Genomic DNA, 17,871 nt, shown 5'->3' with positions numbered 1-17,871 from the left:
CCGCACACATCCCATCAGAGAGCTCACATTCTGTCAGTAACACCGACTCCTAGTTCTCAAGAACTCGTGTCCTGACGAACAGCATTGAAGCGCTCGCACCCACGTGCTCTCCAGAGAGCACCGAGTTACGGTCCCACCGCCGTCCCTCAGCAGCTGGCCTGGGATGGTCAGCCAGTGATTTGGCTCGTCTGAGGCTTGAGCTGGGCTGGGACTTGCACTGTCTGGGATTCAGCATGTATTTATTTAATTAAAGTGAGGCTGAGCGTCTTCTCACGGGAATCACCATCATTTTACGGTTCCCACATCCCATCAATCAAGTGGACAGAAGGTGACGTCCTTCACCAGCCCCCAGCTGGACGCTTGGAAGCACCCTGGCTTCCGGTTTTGTTACATCACCAACACGTCAATTCTCATGCTTTGAAATATTCTCTTAGGACAGGAGTGAGAACCACCTTTTCTTGGCTCTTCACCCACACAACTGAATCGCTTCCGAAAGAGACCTTCAGTCAGTCAGCAGCAGCTGCAACACTCGGACGCGGGTCACCAAGCCCCACGCGGAGGGCGACTGCTTCTTAACCGGACGCTTGGACACGGGTCACCAGGCCCCACGCGGAGGGTGACTGCTTCTTAACCAGACGCTCAGACACGGGTCACCAGGCCCCACGCGGAGGGCGACTGCTTCTTAACTGGACAAGCGATTTAGGGGCACGTGCCAGGAGTGTGAAGGGCTGGGTGCCAAGGAGCCCAGGGTTGTCCCTGAGAGGATCTGGGGTTTTGGGGTGCACAGTAAGGGTTAGGGCTGGTGTTCCTGGGGTGACTTCTGTAGCTGGGGCAGCCCAAACTTCTCCTATTCTCTAACGTGACACAAATGAATTTTCCCTCCTGGATATTCGACCGAGGACAGCCAAACACTCCAGCACCTTTTGGAAGCACGATCAGGACCTGGACCTCATGGGGACGACGGGGGAAGGCAGCCCAGCCGCCAGACACCCAGACTGCAGGCGGCAGCCGACTTCCAAACCTGTATTTAAGTCACATTGGCACTCGGGCCGTGGGCTTGGGTCAGTTCAGCTCCTTGCTGTACCCTTCAATGAGTGTCCCCCAGGCAGGCAGGGGCTCTGCGGTGCTGACGGTGGGTGCTCTGCCCCGAGGGGTGGAGGGGCCTCCACGCAGTCCAGGGAGGCCGGTGCCGAGGGGAGGGGTGCCCGACCCCCACCGGGTGGGGTGCTCTGCCTCCTGGTGTGGCCATCGGAAAACGCAGGGAGACTTTTTCAGGGCAACACTCAGCTACGCCCGTTCAGACAGTCACAGCCCCTTCTCCGTGAATGTCACCCTCTGGCAACACAAACCCCCAGGCCCAGGGCCCGGAGCTCACGGTCCCTCCCCAGACACGACACACACTGAGCTCACGGTCCCTCCCAGACACGACACACGCCGAGCTCACGGTCCCCCCCCAGACACGACACACGCCGGGCTCACGGTCCCCCCCCAGACACGACACAACGCCGGGCTCACGGTCCCCCCCCCAAGACATGACACACGCTGAGCTCACTCCTTCCCCAGACATGACACATGCTGAGCTCACTTCTTCCCCAGACATGACACATGCTGGCAAGCTTTTGCCTTCTCTTGTCTCCTCATGGTAACATAGGTTGACCCACAAGGACATACACTTCTGCCCAGGCCTTGTCAGGTTAGTGGGACAGGACGGATGGGGCAGGAAGTCTAAGACAGGGGCAGGAAGATCCACACCCAGATCTAGTCACCCAGATCTCTCAGCACCCAGACCTCAGCACCCAGACCTCTCAGCAACCAGACCTCGGTACCCAGACCTTGGCACCCAGACCTCTCAGCACACAGACCTCTCAGCACCCAGACCTCAGCACCCAGACCTCTCAGCACCCAGACCTCGGTACCCAGACCTTGGCACCCAGACCTCGGCACACAGACCTCTCAGCACACAGACCTCTCAGCACCCAGGCCTCTTAGCACCCAGATCTCTGAGAACACAGACCTCTCGGCACCCAGACCTCAGCACCCAGACCTCTCGGAAAACAGACCTCTCAGCACACGGACCTCTCAGCACACAGACCTCAGCACCCACACCTCAGCACCCACACTCTCAGCACACAGACCTCTCAGCACACAGACACACAGACCTCAGCACCGAGACCTCTCAGCATACAGACCTCTCAGAACACAGACCTCAGCACCCAGACCACAGTACCCAGACCTCTCAGCACCCAGACCTCTCAGCACACAGACCTCTCAGCACCCAGACCTCAGCAACCAGACCTCTCAGCACCCAGACCTCAGCACCCAGACCTCTCAGAAAACAGACCTCTCAGCACACAGACTTCAGCACACAGACCTCAGCACCCAGACCTCTCAGCACAGAGACCTCTCAGCACCCAGACCTCAGCACCCAGACCTCTCAGCACACAGATCTCAGCACCCAGACCTCTCAGAAAACAGACCTCTCAGCACACAGACTTCAGCACACAGACCTCAGCACCCAGACCTCTCAGCACAGAGACCTCTCAGCACCCAGACCTCAGCACCCAGACCTCAGCACACAGACCTCTCAGCACCCAGACCTCAGCACACAGATCTCTCAGCACGCAAACTTCTCAGAACACAGACCTCAGCACCCAGACCTCTCAGAACACAGACCTTTCAGCACCCAGACCTCATACCCAGACGTCTCAGCACCCAGACCTCAGCACCCAGACCTCTCAGCACACAGACCTCAGCACCCAGACCTCAGCACCCAGACCTCTCAGCACTCAGACCTCTCAGCACCCAGACCTCATACCCAGATCTCTCAGCACCCAGACCTATCAGCACACAGACCTCTCAGTACCCAGGCCTCAGCTCCCCAGACCTCTGCACCCAGACCTCTCAGCACACAGACCTCAGCACCCACACTCTCAGCACACAGTCCTCTCAGCACACAGACCTCTCAGCACCCAGACTTCTCAGCACACAGACCTCTCAGAACCCAGACCTCAGCATCTAGAACTCAGCACCCAAACTTCTCAGCACACAGACCTCTCAGCACCCAGACTTCGGCACAAGGTCCTCTCAGCACACAGACCTCAGCACCCAAACTTCTCAGCACACAGACCTCAGCACCGAGACCTCAGCACCCAGACCTCTCAGCACACAGACCTCAGCACCCAAACTTCTCAGCACACAGACCTCAGCACCGAGACCTCAGCACCCAGACCTCTCAGCACACAGACCTCTCAGCACCCAGACTTCGGCACACAGAACTCAGCACCCAAACTTCTCAGCACACAGACCTCTCAGCACCCAGACCTCGGCACACAGTCCTCTCAGCACACAGACCTCGGCACACAGTCCTCTCAGCACACAGACCTCGGCACACAGTCCTCTCAGCACACAGACCTCAGCACCCAGACCTCTCAGCACACAGACCTCGGCACCCAGACCTCGATTCCATTGCCGGAAGCCTTCCTGGCCCTGGCACTGTCCTCCAGCCCTGAAACAATGGGGTTGGGTCTCCTTGGTCCAGAATGACCAAATGTCACACAATTCTCTAGGCCCCGGATACCCAATATTTTAGCTCCACGTTGTCCAAACTTTGAAGGCCTGATGGGCTGAGCAGTTTCCGGCGGCCTGTGGACCGGATGCTGCGTCGGAAACTGAATGTAACTTGGAGCCTCTGTTGTCTCCCGCTGGGGGTGGAGGTTGGCCAAGACCACCATCAGCGGCGCTCCCTCAGCCCGGCCGCCTCCAGCCCGGCCCCGGCCCACCCCAGCCCCGGCAGCCCCCAGCCCGGTCCTAGGCCCTGGCCGTGGCTGCCCCCGCGCCCCTTCCCCCACCCACCTCCCCGCAGCCCAGATCCCAGCCCAGCCCCAGCTCCGGCCCGGTCCCCGCCACCCCCGGCCGCGCTCACCCGCTCCTCCTCGGCGCGGATGTCCGGCATGGTGCTCAGGCAGAGGCCCACGGCCGTGACGGCCACGAAGGACACGGACACGCAGGCGAAGAGCTTGCCCGCCAGCCCCGAGTGCGGGTTGTCCACCACGTCGCGCAGGCGCCGCCGGCCGCGCTGCAGCCGCCCCCGAGGTCCCAGGGCGCGCGCCGGGCTCCCCTGCGCCCCGCCCTCGGTCGGCCCCGCGCGGGCCTCGGCCGCCTCCTCCTCGCGGCGGCGCAGGCGGCGCAGGCAGCAGCGCTCCAGGCGCGCCTCGTCGATGCCCCAGTAGGCCAGCTCGTCGCGGAAGGCCAGCGCGCACGGGCCCCGCAGCAGTCGCAGCTTCCCTGCGCGCAAAAGCGCCACGATGGCGCGGAAGGCGCACGGGCTGCGGTCGAAGAAGAACTCGTCGCGGCTCACGTCGTAGTCGTCGCACACGCGCAGCAGGTCGTCGTGGCCGCGGCAGGCGCGCAGGCGCTCCAGGCGCGCGAGGGGGCATCGCGCCAGCGCGGCCCATGCCAGGCGCACGCGGCAGCCGCCCACGTTGATGATGACGTGCCGGGCGCGGGTCCCGCCGCCGCCGCCGCCCGGGGAGCAGGGCCATGGCTCCATGCGCAGGGCCGGACTGGACCGAGGGGCTCCCGCCCGGCTCCTGCAAAAGGAACGGAGCGCGTTAGGGTCGCGAGGGCTGAGCTGGGGGAGCGCGTCCGCCCGCGGGGATCCAGGGGCCGGGCCGGCACCGAACCCTCGGAGGTGAGCTCGGAGACCCCTCCGCCCGCCCAGTTCCCGCTCCTCCGCAGGCCCGACCTCTGCACCTGGTCCGCATGGGGGACCCTCAGGCGTCCAGCGGACCCCGCCAGGTGGCGACCCGCCTTGAGTTATCACCAAGGGAACAGCCGGGTTCTTACACTAGGGGGCTTGGAACACGGGGTGGAACGGAGCTTTCACAAATCGACGCAAACTCCAAAGAGCCAGATGTTTCAGGGCGGACCCCACCGACCGGTGAGGACGCCGTGATGTCTGGAGGGAGAGACGCAGTCCTAGCTTGTTTCTCACGGTGTGTCCCGCGGACCAGCCACGTCAGATTCAGCCAGGGGACCTGCTGGAAAACGGCATTCCTGGCCCTACTCAGCATTCTGTGAGGCGGAGAAACTGCGGAATAAGGAGCTCCAAAAGTCCATCCCGACCTTAACACAATGGAAAACCTGGTGAAAACTGTCGAGTCAACTTTTTTGGAACTCTGGAAACTAACCAAAAGCTTGCACCAACCGTGGGGCACTGAGAAAGAACAGCTGAGTCTTCGTCACAATAATAAGCTTTGTCGCTCCCCAGCTCTGCGGGGACAGCAACAGCCTGCATTCCCGGTACCAGCACTGGAAGGAGAAGCTACAGGACTCTTTGACTAGGAATCGTAATTACTTTGGCTCCGTGGAAGACTGGCTCAAACTCCTGCCTTCATCTCCGGTGTCTTGGAACTCCGTCTGTGCCAAGGCAGCCACCTGGGGAGTGTGTGTCAAAAACATTGATAGGAAAGTGTTTCAGCCATTGCTGCCTGAGGCAATGGATTATGGTTGCCGCCACAGGCTAAACAAAAAGCTGGGGACGAAAGGCTGGGGAATGAGATGATTTCGGAAATAAGGGCTTGATAAAGTTCTAAGAGTTCCCGGGAATCTGGAATGCCACGCACATGCCTCGGCTGCGCACATGCCGGGAAAAACCCGAGAAGTCCCTGAAGTGCCCCCTCGGGCTGACCTTCAGATTCTGCGAGCAGGAGGTGATAAGACAGAGGCTTGACCAGCCTGGATGAGTGCTGAAGGTTGCTCCAAGACACGCAGAGCCCATCTGCAAAAACAAGTTTCAGTTTTCATTCCAGACGTTTAAGAATCTATATGTCCCATCACTTGCTGCCCTCTAAGCTATTGGAACAGACATCAGTGGCCACATCAGACAAAGAATATGGACTTTACAAAATTAGTTCACAAAAGTTACTCAACAAACCACAGTAGCTACAAAAACTCCTGGGGAGAGGGGAGAGTCTGATTTCCAGAACTGCCACTTATTAAAAATTTCATTTTCAACAAAAAATTACAAGGCATACAAAGAATACAAGAGTGTAGCTCATAGACAGGAAAAAGGAACTAAAACAGAATATCACTGAAGAAACACAGATATTGGACTCACCAGAAAAGACTTCACATAAGCTTATTTAATATCTTCAAAGAGCTAGAGAAATTTGTGAGAATGATGTCTCACCAAATACAGAATATCAATAAAGAGACAGAAGTTATATTAAAAAAAAGTGATAGAAATTCTGGTGTTGAAAGTGTAATAGCTGAAATGAAAAGCTCATTAGAGGGTCTCAGCAGCAGCTATGAACACGCTGAAGAAATAAGCAGAGAAACTGGAGATACATCATTTCGTGCTATCCTATCTGAGGAGCAGAAAGAAAACAAGTGAAGAAAACGGAACAGAGCCTAAGAGACCTGCGGGACCATCACATGTACCAGCTTTTGCATAGTGAGAGTCCCGAAAGGAAAGAGGGAACAGGGAAGAAAGAATATTTGAAGAAATATGGTTTAAAAACCCTCCAAATTTGATGAAAAACATTAATCTACACATCTAAGAAACTCAACAAACTCCAAGTAAGATAAATTCAAAGACATCCACACTGACACACCACAAACTGTCTAAAGACAAAGACCCGGCACAGTGGCTCATGCCTGTAATCCCAGCACTTTGGGAGGCCGAGGCAGGTGGATCCTCTGAGGTCAGGAGTTTGAGACCATCCTGGCCAACATGGCAAAAACCTGTCTCTACTAAAAATACAAAAATTAGCGGGGTGTGGTGGCAGGTGCCCGTAATCCCAGCTACTCGGGAGGCTGAGGCAGGGAGAATTGCCTGAACCTGGGAACGGAGGTTTCAGTGAGCCGAGATCGCGCCACTGCAGTCCAGCCTGGGTAACAGAGTGAGAACTCCGTCTCAAAAAAAAAAAAAAAAGAGAGAGAAGAAAACAGAGGCAAAAATCCTCCACAAGACATGAGCAAAATAAATCCAGCTTCATATTAAAAGGATTATACATGATGACCATTTGATCATTTACCATAGAGATTTATCACAGGAATATACGGGTGGCACAATACACAAAAATTACTATAATACGCTCATTTATAGGATGAAGGGGAAAATCATGCGATAATTTCAATAGATGCAGAAAAAGGATTTGACGAAGTCTAACATCCTTTCCTGATTAAACAAAAAACTCAATAACTAGGTCTAAAAGAGAACTTCCTCCACATGACGAGGTCCACGTAGGAAAAACTCACCGCTAACTCCATAGTCAACGGTGAAAGACTGGATTCTTTCCCCTAAGACCAGGAACAAGACTGAAATACCTGCTCTCATCAGTTCTACTTAACATTGAACTGGAAGTTATAGTCAGAAGAATTAGGCAAGAGAAAGAAATAAAAGGCATCCACACTCAAAAGAAAAAAGTAAAACTATATTTTGAGATGACTTGATCTTATGATCTTATGTACAGAAAACCTTAAAGAACACACACGCACACATACACACACACACGCGCGTACACACACACACACATCACTATGAGAATGGGTTCAGCAAAGTTGCAAGACATGAGATCAGTAAAAAAAAATCAGTTATATTTCTATACAAAAGCAATGAATAATCGGAAAAGGAAGTTTAAAAAATTCCATTTATAAGAGCATCAGAAAGAATAAAATACTTAGGAATAAATTTAACCAAGGAGTGGAAACTGAAACCTACACTGAAAACTGAAAACTACAAACATTGGTGGAAGAAATTTTAAGACTAAATAAATGAAAAGACATTCCATGCTCATGTATTGGAAGACTTAATATTGTTAAGATGGCAATCTTCCCTAAATTGATCAACAGAGTCAATCCAATCCATATGAAAATCCCAGTAACTTTTTTGAAGACATTGACAAGTTGAACATTCTATTGACAAGTTGAAAATTCTATTGGAAATGCAAGGTAGCCAAAACAATCTTGACAAAGGACAAAGTTGGAGGGCTCAAACTTACTTGATATCATTTTATTACATGCCTCCACCTAAATCTTGTGTCGAAATGAGATCTGTTCGTTTAAAAGTGTGTGGTACCTACCCCCCAACCTTGTTCTTGCTTTCACCATGTAACGTGCCTGCTCCCCCTTTGCTTTCTGCCATAACTGGAAGCTTCCCAAAGCCTCCCCAGAAGCTTAGCAGACGTTGGCACCATGACTCCTTTACAGCCTGAAGAACCATGAGCAAATCAAACCTCTTTTCTTTATAAATTACCCAGTCTCAGGTATTCCTTTATAGGAATGCGAACATGGACTAGTACATTACTACTTACTCAAACTGAGTATAAAGCTACAGCAATCAAGAGTGTAGTACTAGCATACAGAGAGACATAAAAATCAATGGAGCAGAATTGAAAGTCCAGAAATGAACCCATAAATCTACCGTCAGTTCACTTTTGACAAGGTCGTCAAGACTATTCAATGGAGAAATAATAGTGTCTCCAACAAATGGTTATCCACATGTAAAAAAATAAAGTTGGACCCTGCTATCGTTTGGATATTGGCCTCCAAATCTTATATTGGAATTTGATACCCAGTGTCAGAGGTGGGGCCTAATGGGAGGGGTTTGGGTCATGGGGGCTGATCCCTCACGCATGGCTGGGTGGTGTCTTCATGGTAATGAGTGAATTCTCGCTCTATGAGTTCACTCCAGAGTTGGCTGTTGAACCCGCCTGGCACCGCTAGCCCTTGCTTCCTCCATCTCCGTGTGGTCCCTGCACACACCAGCTCCACGCCATCTTCTGCCATGACTGGAGCTGCCTGTGGCCTTCCTCAGATGCAGATGCCTGATCTTGAACTTTTCCAGACATCGGAATCATGATGACATCACAACCTTCTTTTTAAAATGAATTACCTGGCTTCAGGTATTCCTTTATAGCAACACTGAATGGACCAAGATGCCTACATCACACTATATATAAAAACTAATTCAAACTAGATCAAAAACCTTAATGTAAGAGCTAAAACTCCAAAACACACGTAGAAGAAAACAGACTGTACATCTTCATGACCATGGATGAGACATTGGTTTCTGAAACAGAATGCCAAAAGCACAAGCAACAAAAGAAAAAAAGATAAATTGGACTTCATTCCAATGAAACTCTTGTATATCAAAGAACAGGACCAGGAAAATGAATGACAAGTAACAGTGGAAAAAAAAGAGCTGCAAGTCACATATCTGATAAGAGTCCAGTATCCAGAATGTTAGGAACTCTTGGAGCTCAACAACAAATGACAAACAACCCAATTTAAACATGGGCAGAGGATTTGAATAGATATTTCTCCCGAGGAAGTATGTGAATGGCTAATAAGCACATGAAAGGTGATCAATATCATTAGTCATTATGGAAACGTAAATTAAAACTACAAGATACCACTTCACATCCACTAGGGTAGTTATAATCAAACAAATGGAAAAAAAAACCCAACAAGTGTTGGAAAGGATGTGGAAAAATTGGACCCCTGTACATTGCTGGTGGGAATATAAAATGTCACAGCCACAGTGGAAAACAGTCTGGCAGTTCCTCAAAAATTTAAACATGGAGTTCTCATGTGACCCGGTGACCCCACTCCGAGATGTACACTCAAGACAAATGAAAACATGTGTTCACACAAAAACTTGTACATAAATGTTCACAGTGGCATTACTAGAATAGCCAAAAACTGAAAACAACCCAAATTCCATCAACTGATAAACGGAGAAGCAAAATATGGGCCTCCATACAGGAATGTTATGCAGCCACAAACAGGAACCAAGTGCTGCTAATGCCACAGTGTGGATAAAACCTATGCTAAGAGAAAGAAGCCAGGCAGAAAAGGTCACATATAGTGGGAATCCGTTTATATAAAATGTCCGAGCTGGGCACGGTGGCTCACGCCTGTAATCCCAGCATTTTGGGAGGCTGAGGTGGGTGGATCACTTGAGGTCAGGAGTTTGAGACCAGCCTGGTCAACATGGCGAAACCCTGTCTCTACCAAAAAATACAAAACTTAGCTGGGTGCAGTGGCAGGCGCCTGTAGTCCCAGCTACTCGGGAGGCTGAGGCAGGAGAATCACTTGAACCCGGGAGTCAGAGGTTGCAGTGAGACAAGATCACGCCACTGCACTCCAGCCTGGGAGACAGAGCGAGACTGTCACAAAAAATAAAATAAATAAAATAAAATATCCATGATAAGTAAATTCACAGAGACAGAAAGCCGGCAAGGGGGTTCCAGAGGATGGGAAGAGGGGCGATGGGGAGTGACTGCTAATGGCTCAGAGTTTCTTTTGGGACGATGAAAAGTCCTGGAATTAGATAGTGGTGATGGTTGCACAGCATTGTTAATACACTAAAAACCACAGAATTGTGCACATAAAAATGGTAAATATAACGTTATGTGAATTTTATCTCCATTTATAAAAATCATTCTGAGTGAGTAGGTCTCGGGGGGATCCAGTAACACGCAAGCCTCATCGCTGAGGCTTGAGAGCCGCTGCCTTCCACCGTCAACGTCAAGCCCTTTTTCTGGTTGTTGCTGACAACTGTATCCTAGGACCTCTGCCAAGTAAAGCTGAAACCCACCACTACGGCAACTCAGGAACCAGAGAAGAGGGGGCGTGGTGGGTTTGCTCAGTGTGGCTCGCAGACTGCCCACGCGACCCGAGCGTGTGATTCACTAGAGATTTTAGGGGGAAAAAGTCAAATGAAAAGGAAGGAGTGAGGGAAAGACAGTCTAACAAAATGGCATCAGTTAGCTTGCCAGTAAGAGCTCAGCACCCAGTGAAGAATTGCATAAGTCGCTTCTGAATGGGAGAAAGCTCCTTGGATGACTACTGCAATGGAGGCCAGGAGAGAAGCACTCCAGAATCACCGGGACCACGCGTGCTGTGACCTTCAGCGCCAAGTTCGCTGCATGAGAAGAGGGGGGACGTGGTCAGGATTCAAATGGTTATGTGTGCCTCTATGCCCCAAGGTTCACTCAGTGAACATGTGATCCAAACCTCTGTGCCAGGCACCCCATGCCAAGGACATGGCCTGAAGCATAGATCTGAGGAACACAGACAAGTCCGATTCATCCAATACTACACAGGGCTGTGGGGGCGGCTGCGGGGGGGCGGCTGCGGGGGGGCGGCTGTGGGGGGGCGGCTGTGGGGGCGGCTGCGGGGGGGGCGGCTGTGGGGGCGGCTGTGGGGGCGGCGGCTGTGGGGGCGGCTGTGGGGGGGTGGCTGTGGGGGCGGCTGTGGGGCGGTGGCTGTGGGGGGTGCGGCTGCGGCGGGGCGGCTGTGGGGGCGGCGGCTGTGGGGGGGCGGCTGTGGGGCGGTGGCTGTGGGGGCGGCTGTGGGGGGGCGGCTGTGGGGGCGGCTGTGTGGGCGGCTGTGTGGGGGCGGCTGTGGGGGCGGCTGTGGGGGGGCGGCTGTGGGGGGCGGCTGTGGGGGGGCGGCTGTGGGGGGGCGGCTGTGGGGGGCGGCTGTGGGGGGGCGGCTGTGGGGGCGGCTGTGTGGGCGGCTGTGTGGGGGCGGCTGTGGGGGCGGCTGCGGGGGGGCGGCTGCGGGGGGGCGGCTGTGGGGGGGCGGCTGTGGGGGCGGCTGTGTGGGCGGCTGTGTGGGGGCGGCTGTGGGGGCGGCTGTGGGGGGGCGGCTGTGGGGGGCGGCTGTGGGGGGGCGGCTGTGGGGGGCGGCTGTGGGGGGGCGGCTGTGGGGGGCGGCTGTGGGGGGGCGGCTGTGGGGGGGCGGCTGTGGGGGGGCGGCTGTGGGGGGCGGCTGTGGGGGGGCGGCTGTGGGGGCGGCTGTGTGGGCGGCTGTGTGGGGGCGGCTGTGGGGGCGGCTGTGGGGGGGCGGCTGTGGGGGGCGGCTGTGGGGGGGCGGCTGTGGGGGGGCGGCTGTGGGGGGGCGGCTGTGGGGGCGGCTGTGTGGGCGGCTGTGTGGGGGCGGCTGTGGGGGGGCGGCTGTGGGGGCCGGCTGTGGGGGCGGCTGTGTGGGGGCGGCTGTGGGGGCGGCTGTGGGGGTGCGGCTGTGGGGGCGGCTGTGGGGGTGGCTGTGGGGGGGCGGCTGTGGGGCCGGCTGTGGGGGGGCGGCTGTGGGGGGGCGGCTGTGGGGGCGGCTGTGGGGGGGCGGCTGTGGGGGGGCGGCTGTGGGGGGGCGGCTGTGGGGGTGGCTGTGGGGGCGGCTGTGGGGCCGGCTGTGGGGGGGGCGGCTGCGGGGGGGCGGCTGTGGGGGTGGCTGTGGGGGTGCGGCTGTGGGGGCGGCTGTGGGGGCGGCTGTGGGGCCGGCTGTGGGGGGGGCGGCTGCGGGGGGGCGGCTGTGGGGGTGGCTGTGGGGGCGGCTGTGGGGCCGGCTGTGGGGGGGGCGGCTGTGTGGGGGCGGCTGTGGGGGCGGCTGTGGGGGCGGCTGTGGGGCCGGCTGTGGGGGGGGCGGCTGTGGGGGCGGCTGTGGGGGGGCGGCTGTGGGGGCGGCTGTGGGGCCGGCTGTGGGGGCGGCTGTGTGGGGGCGGCTGTGGGTGCGGCTGTGGGGGCGGCTGTGTGGGGGCGGCTGTGGGGGCGGCTGTGTGGGGGCGGCTGTGGGTGCGGCTGTGGGGGCGGCTGTGGGGGCGGCTGTGGGGCCGGCTGTGGGGGGGGCGGCTGTGGGGGCGGCTGTGGGGGGGCGGCTGTGGGGGCGGCTGTGGGGGGGCGGCTGTGGGGGCGGCTGTGGGGGCGGCTGTGGGGCCGGCTGTGGGGGCGGCTGTGGGGGGGCCGGCTGTGGGGGGGCCGGCTGTGGGGGGGCGGCTGTGGGGCCGGCTGTGGGGGCGGCTGTGTGGGGGCGGCTGTGGGGGCGGCTGTGTGGGGGCGGCTGTGGGTGCGGCTGTGGGGGCGGCTGTGGGGGCGGCTGTGGGGCCGGCTGTGGGGGGGGCGGCTGTGGGGGCGGCTGTGGGGGGGCGGCTGTGGGGGCGGCTGTGGGGCCGGCTGTGGGGGGGGCGGCTGTGGTGGGGGCGGCTGTGGGGGGGCGGCTGTGGGGGCGGCTGTGGGGGCGGCTGTGGGGGGGCGGCTGTGGGGGCGGCTGTGGGGCCGGCTGCGGGGGGGCGGCTGTGTGGGGGCGGCTGTGGGGGGCCGGCTGTGGGGGTGCGGCTGTGGGGCCGGCTGTGGGGGCGGCTGTGGGGGTGGCTGTGGGGGGGGCGGCTGTGCGGGGGGCGGCTGTGGTGGGGGGGCGGCTGTGGGGGGCGGCTGTGGGGGGGCGGCTGTGGTGGGGGGGCGGCTGTGGGGGCGGCTGTGGGGGGGCGGCTGTGGGGGGGCGGCTGTGGGGGCGGCTGTGGGGGCGGCTGTGGGGGGGGCGGCTGTGGTGGGGGGGCGGCTGTGGGGGCGGCTGTGGGGGCGGCTGTGGGGGGGCGGCTGTGGGGGCGGCTGTGGGGGCGGCTGTGGGGGGGCGGCTGTGGGGGCGGCTGTGGGGGGGCGGCTGTGGGGGGGCGGCTGTGGGGGCGGCTGTGGGGGCGGCTGTGGGGGGGGCGGCTGTGGTGGGGGGGCGGCTGTGGGGGCGGCTGTGGGGGGGCGGCTGCGGGGGGGCGGCTGTGGGGGCGGCTGCGGGGGGGCGGCTGTGGGGGCGGCTGTGGGGGGGTGGCTGTGGGGGCGGCTGCGGGGGGGCGGCTGTGGGGGCGGCTGTGGGGGGCGGCTGTGGGGGGGCGGCTGTGGGGGGGCGGCTGTGGGGGGGTGGCTGTGGGGGCGGCTGCGGGGGGGCGGCTGTGGGGGCGGCTGTGGGGGGCGGCTGTGGGGGGGTGGCTGTGGGGGCGGCTGCGGGGGGGTGGCTGTGGGGGCGGCTGCGGGGGGGCGGCTGTGGGGGCGGCTGTGGGGGGCGGCTGTGGGGGGGTGGCTGTGGGGGCGGCTGCGGGGGGGTGGCTGTGGGGGCGGCTGCGGGGGGGCGGCTGTGGGGGCGGCTGTGGGGGCGGCTGCGGGGGGGCGGCTGTGGGGGGGCGGCTGCGGGGGGGCGGCTGCGGGGGGGTGGCTGTGGGGGCGGCTGCGGGGGGGTGGCTGTGGGGGCGGCTGCGGGGGGGCGGCTGTGGGGGCGGCTGTGGGGGCGGCTGCGGGGGGGCGGCTGTGGGGGGGCGGCTGCGGGGGGGCGGCTGTGGGGGGGCGGCTGTGGGGGCGGCTGTGGGGGCGGCTGTGGGGGGGGCGGCTGTGGTGGGGGGGCGGCTGCGGGGGGGCGGCTGTGGGGGGGCGGCTGCGGGGGGGCGGCTGTGGGGGCGGCTGCGGGGGGGCGGCTGTGGGGGCGGCTGTGGGGGGGTGGCTGTGGGGGCGGCTGCGGGGGGGCGGCTGTGGGGGCGGCTGTGGGGGGCGGCTGTGGGGGGGCGGCTGTGGGGGGCGGCTGTGGGGCCGGCTGTGGGGGCGGCTGTGGGGGGGCGGCTGCGGGGGCGGCTGCGGGGGGGCGGCTGCGGGGGCGGCTGCGGGGGTGGCTGTGGGGGGGCGGCTGTGGGGGCGGCTGTGGGGGTGGCTGTGGGGGCGGCTGTGGGGGCGGCTGTGGGGGCGGCTGTGGGGGGGCGGCTGTGGGGGGGCGGCTGTGGGGGGGCGGCTGTGGGGGCGGCTGTGGGGGGGCGGCTGTGGGGGTGCGGCTGTGGGGGCGGCTGTGGGGGGGCGGCTGTGGGGGGCCGGCTGTGGGGGGCGGCTGTGGCGGCGGCTGTGGGGGCGGCTGCGGGGGGGCGGCTGTGGGGCCGGCTGTGGGGGCGGCTGTGGGGGCGGCTGTGGGGGGCCGGCTGTGGGGGGGCGGCTGTGGGGGGCCGGCTGTGGGGGGGCGGCTGTGGGGGGGCGGCTGTGGGGGCGGCTGTGGGGGCGGCTGTGGCGGCGGCTGCGGGGGGGCGGCTGCGGGGGGGCGGCTGCGGGGGGGCGGCTGTGGGGGCGGCTGTGGGGGGGCGGCTGCGGGGGCGGCTGCGGGGGCGGCTGCGGGGGCGGCTGTGGGGGCGGCTGTGGGGGTGGCTGTGGCGGCGGCTGTGGGGGCGGCTGCGGGGGGGCGGCTGTGGGGCGGCTGTTGGGGCGGCTGTGGGGGCGGCTGTGGGGGCGGCTGTGGCGGCGGCTGTGGGGGCGGCTGCGGGGGGGCGGCTGTGGGGGCGGCTGTGGGGGCGGCTGTGGGGGCGGCTGTGGGGGCGGCTGTGGGGGTGCGGCTGTGGGGGCGGCTGTGGGGGGGCGGCTGTGGGGGCGGCTGTGGGGGCGGCTGCGGGGGGGCGGCTGTGGGGGTGCGGCTGTGGGGGCGGCTGTGGGGGGGCGGCTGTGGGGGTGCGGCTGTGGGGGCGGCTGTGGGGGGGCGGCTGTGGGGGCGGCTGTGGGGGCGGCTGCGGGGGGGCGGCTGTGGGGGCGGCTGTGGGGGCGGCTGTGGGGGGGCGGCTGTGGGGGCGGCTGTGGGGGCGGCTGTGGGGGTGGCTGTGGGGGCGGCTGTGGGGCGGTGGCTGTGGGGGCGGCTGCGGGGGGGCGGCTGTGGGGGCGGCTGTGGGGGGGGCGGCTGTGGTGGGGGGGCGGCTGTGGGGGCGGCTGTGGGGGCGGCTGTGGGGGGGCGGCTGTGGGGGCGGCTGTGGGGGGGCGGCTGTGGGGGCGGCTGTGGGGGCGGCTGCGGGGGGGCGGCTGTGGGGGTGCGGCTGTGGGGGCGGCTGTGGGGGGGCGGCTGTGGGGGTGCGGCTGTGGGGGCGGCTGTGGGGGGGCGGCTGTGGGGGCGGCTGTGGGGGCGGCTGCGGGGGGGCGGCTGTGGGGGCGGCTGTGGGGGCGGCTGTGGGGGGGCGGCTGTGGGGGCGGCTGTGGGGGCGGCTGTGGGGGTGGCTGTGGGGGCGACTGTGGGGCGGCGGCTGTGGGGGCGGCTGCGGGGGGGCGGCTGTGGGGGCGGCTGTGGGGGGGGCGGCTGTGGTGGGGGGGCGGCTGTGGGGGCGGCTGTGGGGGCGGCTGTGGGGGGGCGGCTGTGGGGGCGGCTGTGGGGGGCGGCTGTGGGGGGGCGGCTGTGGGGGGCGGCTGTGGGGGGGTGGCTGTGGGGGCGGCTGTGTGGGTGGCTGTGGGGGTGGCTGTGGGGGGGCGGCTGTGGGGGGGCGGCTGTGGGGGCGGCTGTGGGGGCGGCTGTGGGGGGGCGGCTGTGGGGGCGGCTGTGGGGGGGCGGCTGTGGGGGCGGCTGTGGGGGTGGCTGTGGGGGTGGCTGTGGGGGGGCGGCTGTGGGGGGGCGGCTGTGGGGGCGGCTGCGGGCGCGGCTGTGGGGGTGCGGCTGTGGGGGCGGCTGTGGGGGTGGCTGTGGGGGGGGCGGCTGTGGGGGGGCGGCTGTGGAGGTGGCTGTGGGGGCGGCTGTGGGGGGGCGGCTGTGGGGGCGGCTGTGGGGGGGCGGCTGTGGGGGCGGCTGCGGGGGCGGCTGTGGGGGCGGCTGTGGGGGGGCGGCTGTGGGGGCGGCTGTGGGGGCGGCTGTGGGGGTGGCTGTGGGGGTGGCTGTGGGGGGGCGGCTGTGGGGGGGCGGCTGTGGGGGCGGCTGCGGGGGCGGCTGTGGGGGCGGCTGTGGGGGGGCGGCTGTGGGGGCGGCTGTGGGGGCGGCTGTGGGGGCGGCTGTGGGGGCGGCTGTGGGGGTGGCTGTGGGGGGGCGGCTGTGGGGGGGCGGCTGTGGGGGCGGCTGCGGGGGCGGCTGTGGCGGCGGCTGTGGGGGCGGCTGTGGGGGTGGCTGTGGGGGGGCGGCTGTGGGGCCGGCTGTGGGGGGGCGGCTGTGGGGGGGCGGCTGTGGGGCCGGCTGTGGGGGCGGCTGTGGGGGCGGCTGTGGGGGCGGCTGTGGGGGTGGCTGTGGGGGGGCGGCTGTGGGGGGGGCGGCTGTGGGGGGGTGGCTGTGGGGGCGGCTGTGGGGGCGGCTGTGGGGGGCAGGCAGAGAGGTCCACAAAGCAGGAGAGCTCCTCTGGGACGGAGGGCTGGCCCAGCAGAAGGGCTGGAGCAGGGCATCTGGTTTTATTCAAAAGCAATCAGCTGCTTAGGTCATGGAAACCTGCTGCGGAGATTTCCCGAGCCCTACAAGTCAGGCGCTCTGGGGGATTAAAGGCTCTGAAGGTTCCAACCTGCCGGCCTCCCCAGGGCTCACAAGACGGAGCTCCCTAATGCAGCAGGAAGTCGTCTGAACGTGCTGCCTCAGGAACTGCCCGGAATAAGCAGCAGCTGTCCCAGTTTGTCGAAGAAGCCTAGCGTGCAAACCCAGCTGCTGGAGCTGTGCAGACGGCCCCGTGAGCTCCCCTGTCCTCTGCGGTCCCAGGCGCGGTTCGGAAGGGGCTGCGCCTGAGTTCTGGGCTGCCTGTGAGGCATGCCTTTGACAGGTGTGTGTCAACAGTCACCAGAGTCTCAGCTTTACCATCAGCAGAAGGCACAAGAACCCACCAAGAAGACCCTCTCTCTGAAATGGAAAACGATAATCCCAGTACGACTTGAGGTTTCTTGCCCTTCTGGCAGGTTCTGGGTTTACCTGGCTCTGTGAAGGTACAGGGTATTCTCTTTCAGGGAACCGGTGAAATCACAGCTGAGACCAGCGGCTTCGACCTGGAAAATGAACATCCAGTTTCACCCTAAGGGACAGAAAGTCACCTGCGTTATTACTGCGGAGCATCGTGGCTCTGACGCCCCACCCCTCCAGTCCCCGCGAGCACACACACCAGGCTTGCAGGACAGGTTGACTTCCCTTGTAGCCAAATCCATTGCATGCTCCATTTTTTTGTAGGCAGGGATGAATAATTATTAAAATAAGTGGATAATCAGGTATAACCTGGAACTTTTGCTGTAAAAGGCTTTCTTCCTCCCAGAACATACATTTTAAAATATGGACATAAGTTATATGCTACAATAGAAATGTTCTAAAGCTAATTACTTGATTTAGGAGATTACAAAGTTACTTCTGAAAGCT

The 17,871-nt window shown here is 62.2% G+C and overlaps 1 protein-coding gene across 8 annotated transcripts in view; it reads right to left on the bottom strand.

Annotated features, from left to right (window-relative positions):
* The window catches only part of KCNG2 (potassium voltage-gated channel modifier subfamily G member 2), a 115,390-nt gene that overhangs the window by 35,786 nt on the left and 61,733 nt on the right, over positions 1–17,871 (bottom strand). For 3 of the 8 annotated variants that reach the window (XM_034943417.3, XM_034943418.3, XM_034943413.3), the window contains exons 2-3: positions 17,437–17,510; positions 3,923–4,589 (exon numbers count right to left, since the gene is read on the bottom strand). In XM_034943417.3, the coding sequence (XP_034799308.1) occupies positions 3,923–4,549 (627 nt within the window). In that variant the 5' untranslated portion in view covers positions 4,550–4,589; positions 17,437–17,510. Of the gene's footprint in view, positions 1–3,922; positions 4,590–4,845; positions 5,037–17,436; positions 17,537–17,871 lie in introns of those variants that run through there. The other 5 variants (XM_034943414.3, XM_034943415.2, XM_034943419.3 and 2 more) reach the window with 3 other exon arrangements.

Source organism: Pan paniscus, chromosome 17 (assembly GCF_029289425.2).
Source record: "Pan paniscus chromosome 17, NHGRI_mPanPan1-v2.0_pri, whole genome shotgun sequence".
Lineage (NCBI taxonomy): Eukaryota > Metazoa > Chordata > Mammalia > Primates > Hominidae > Pan > Pan paniscus.
The sequence above is the reverse complement of the archived record's forward strand: the minus strand, read 5'-3'. Positions and strand labels throughout refer to the sequence as shown.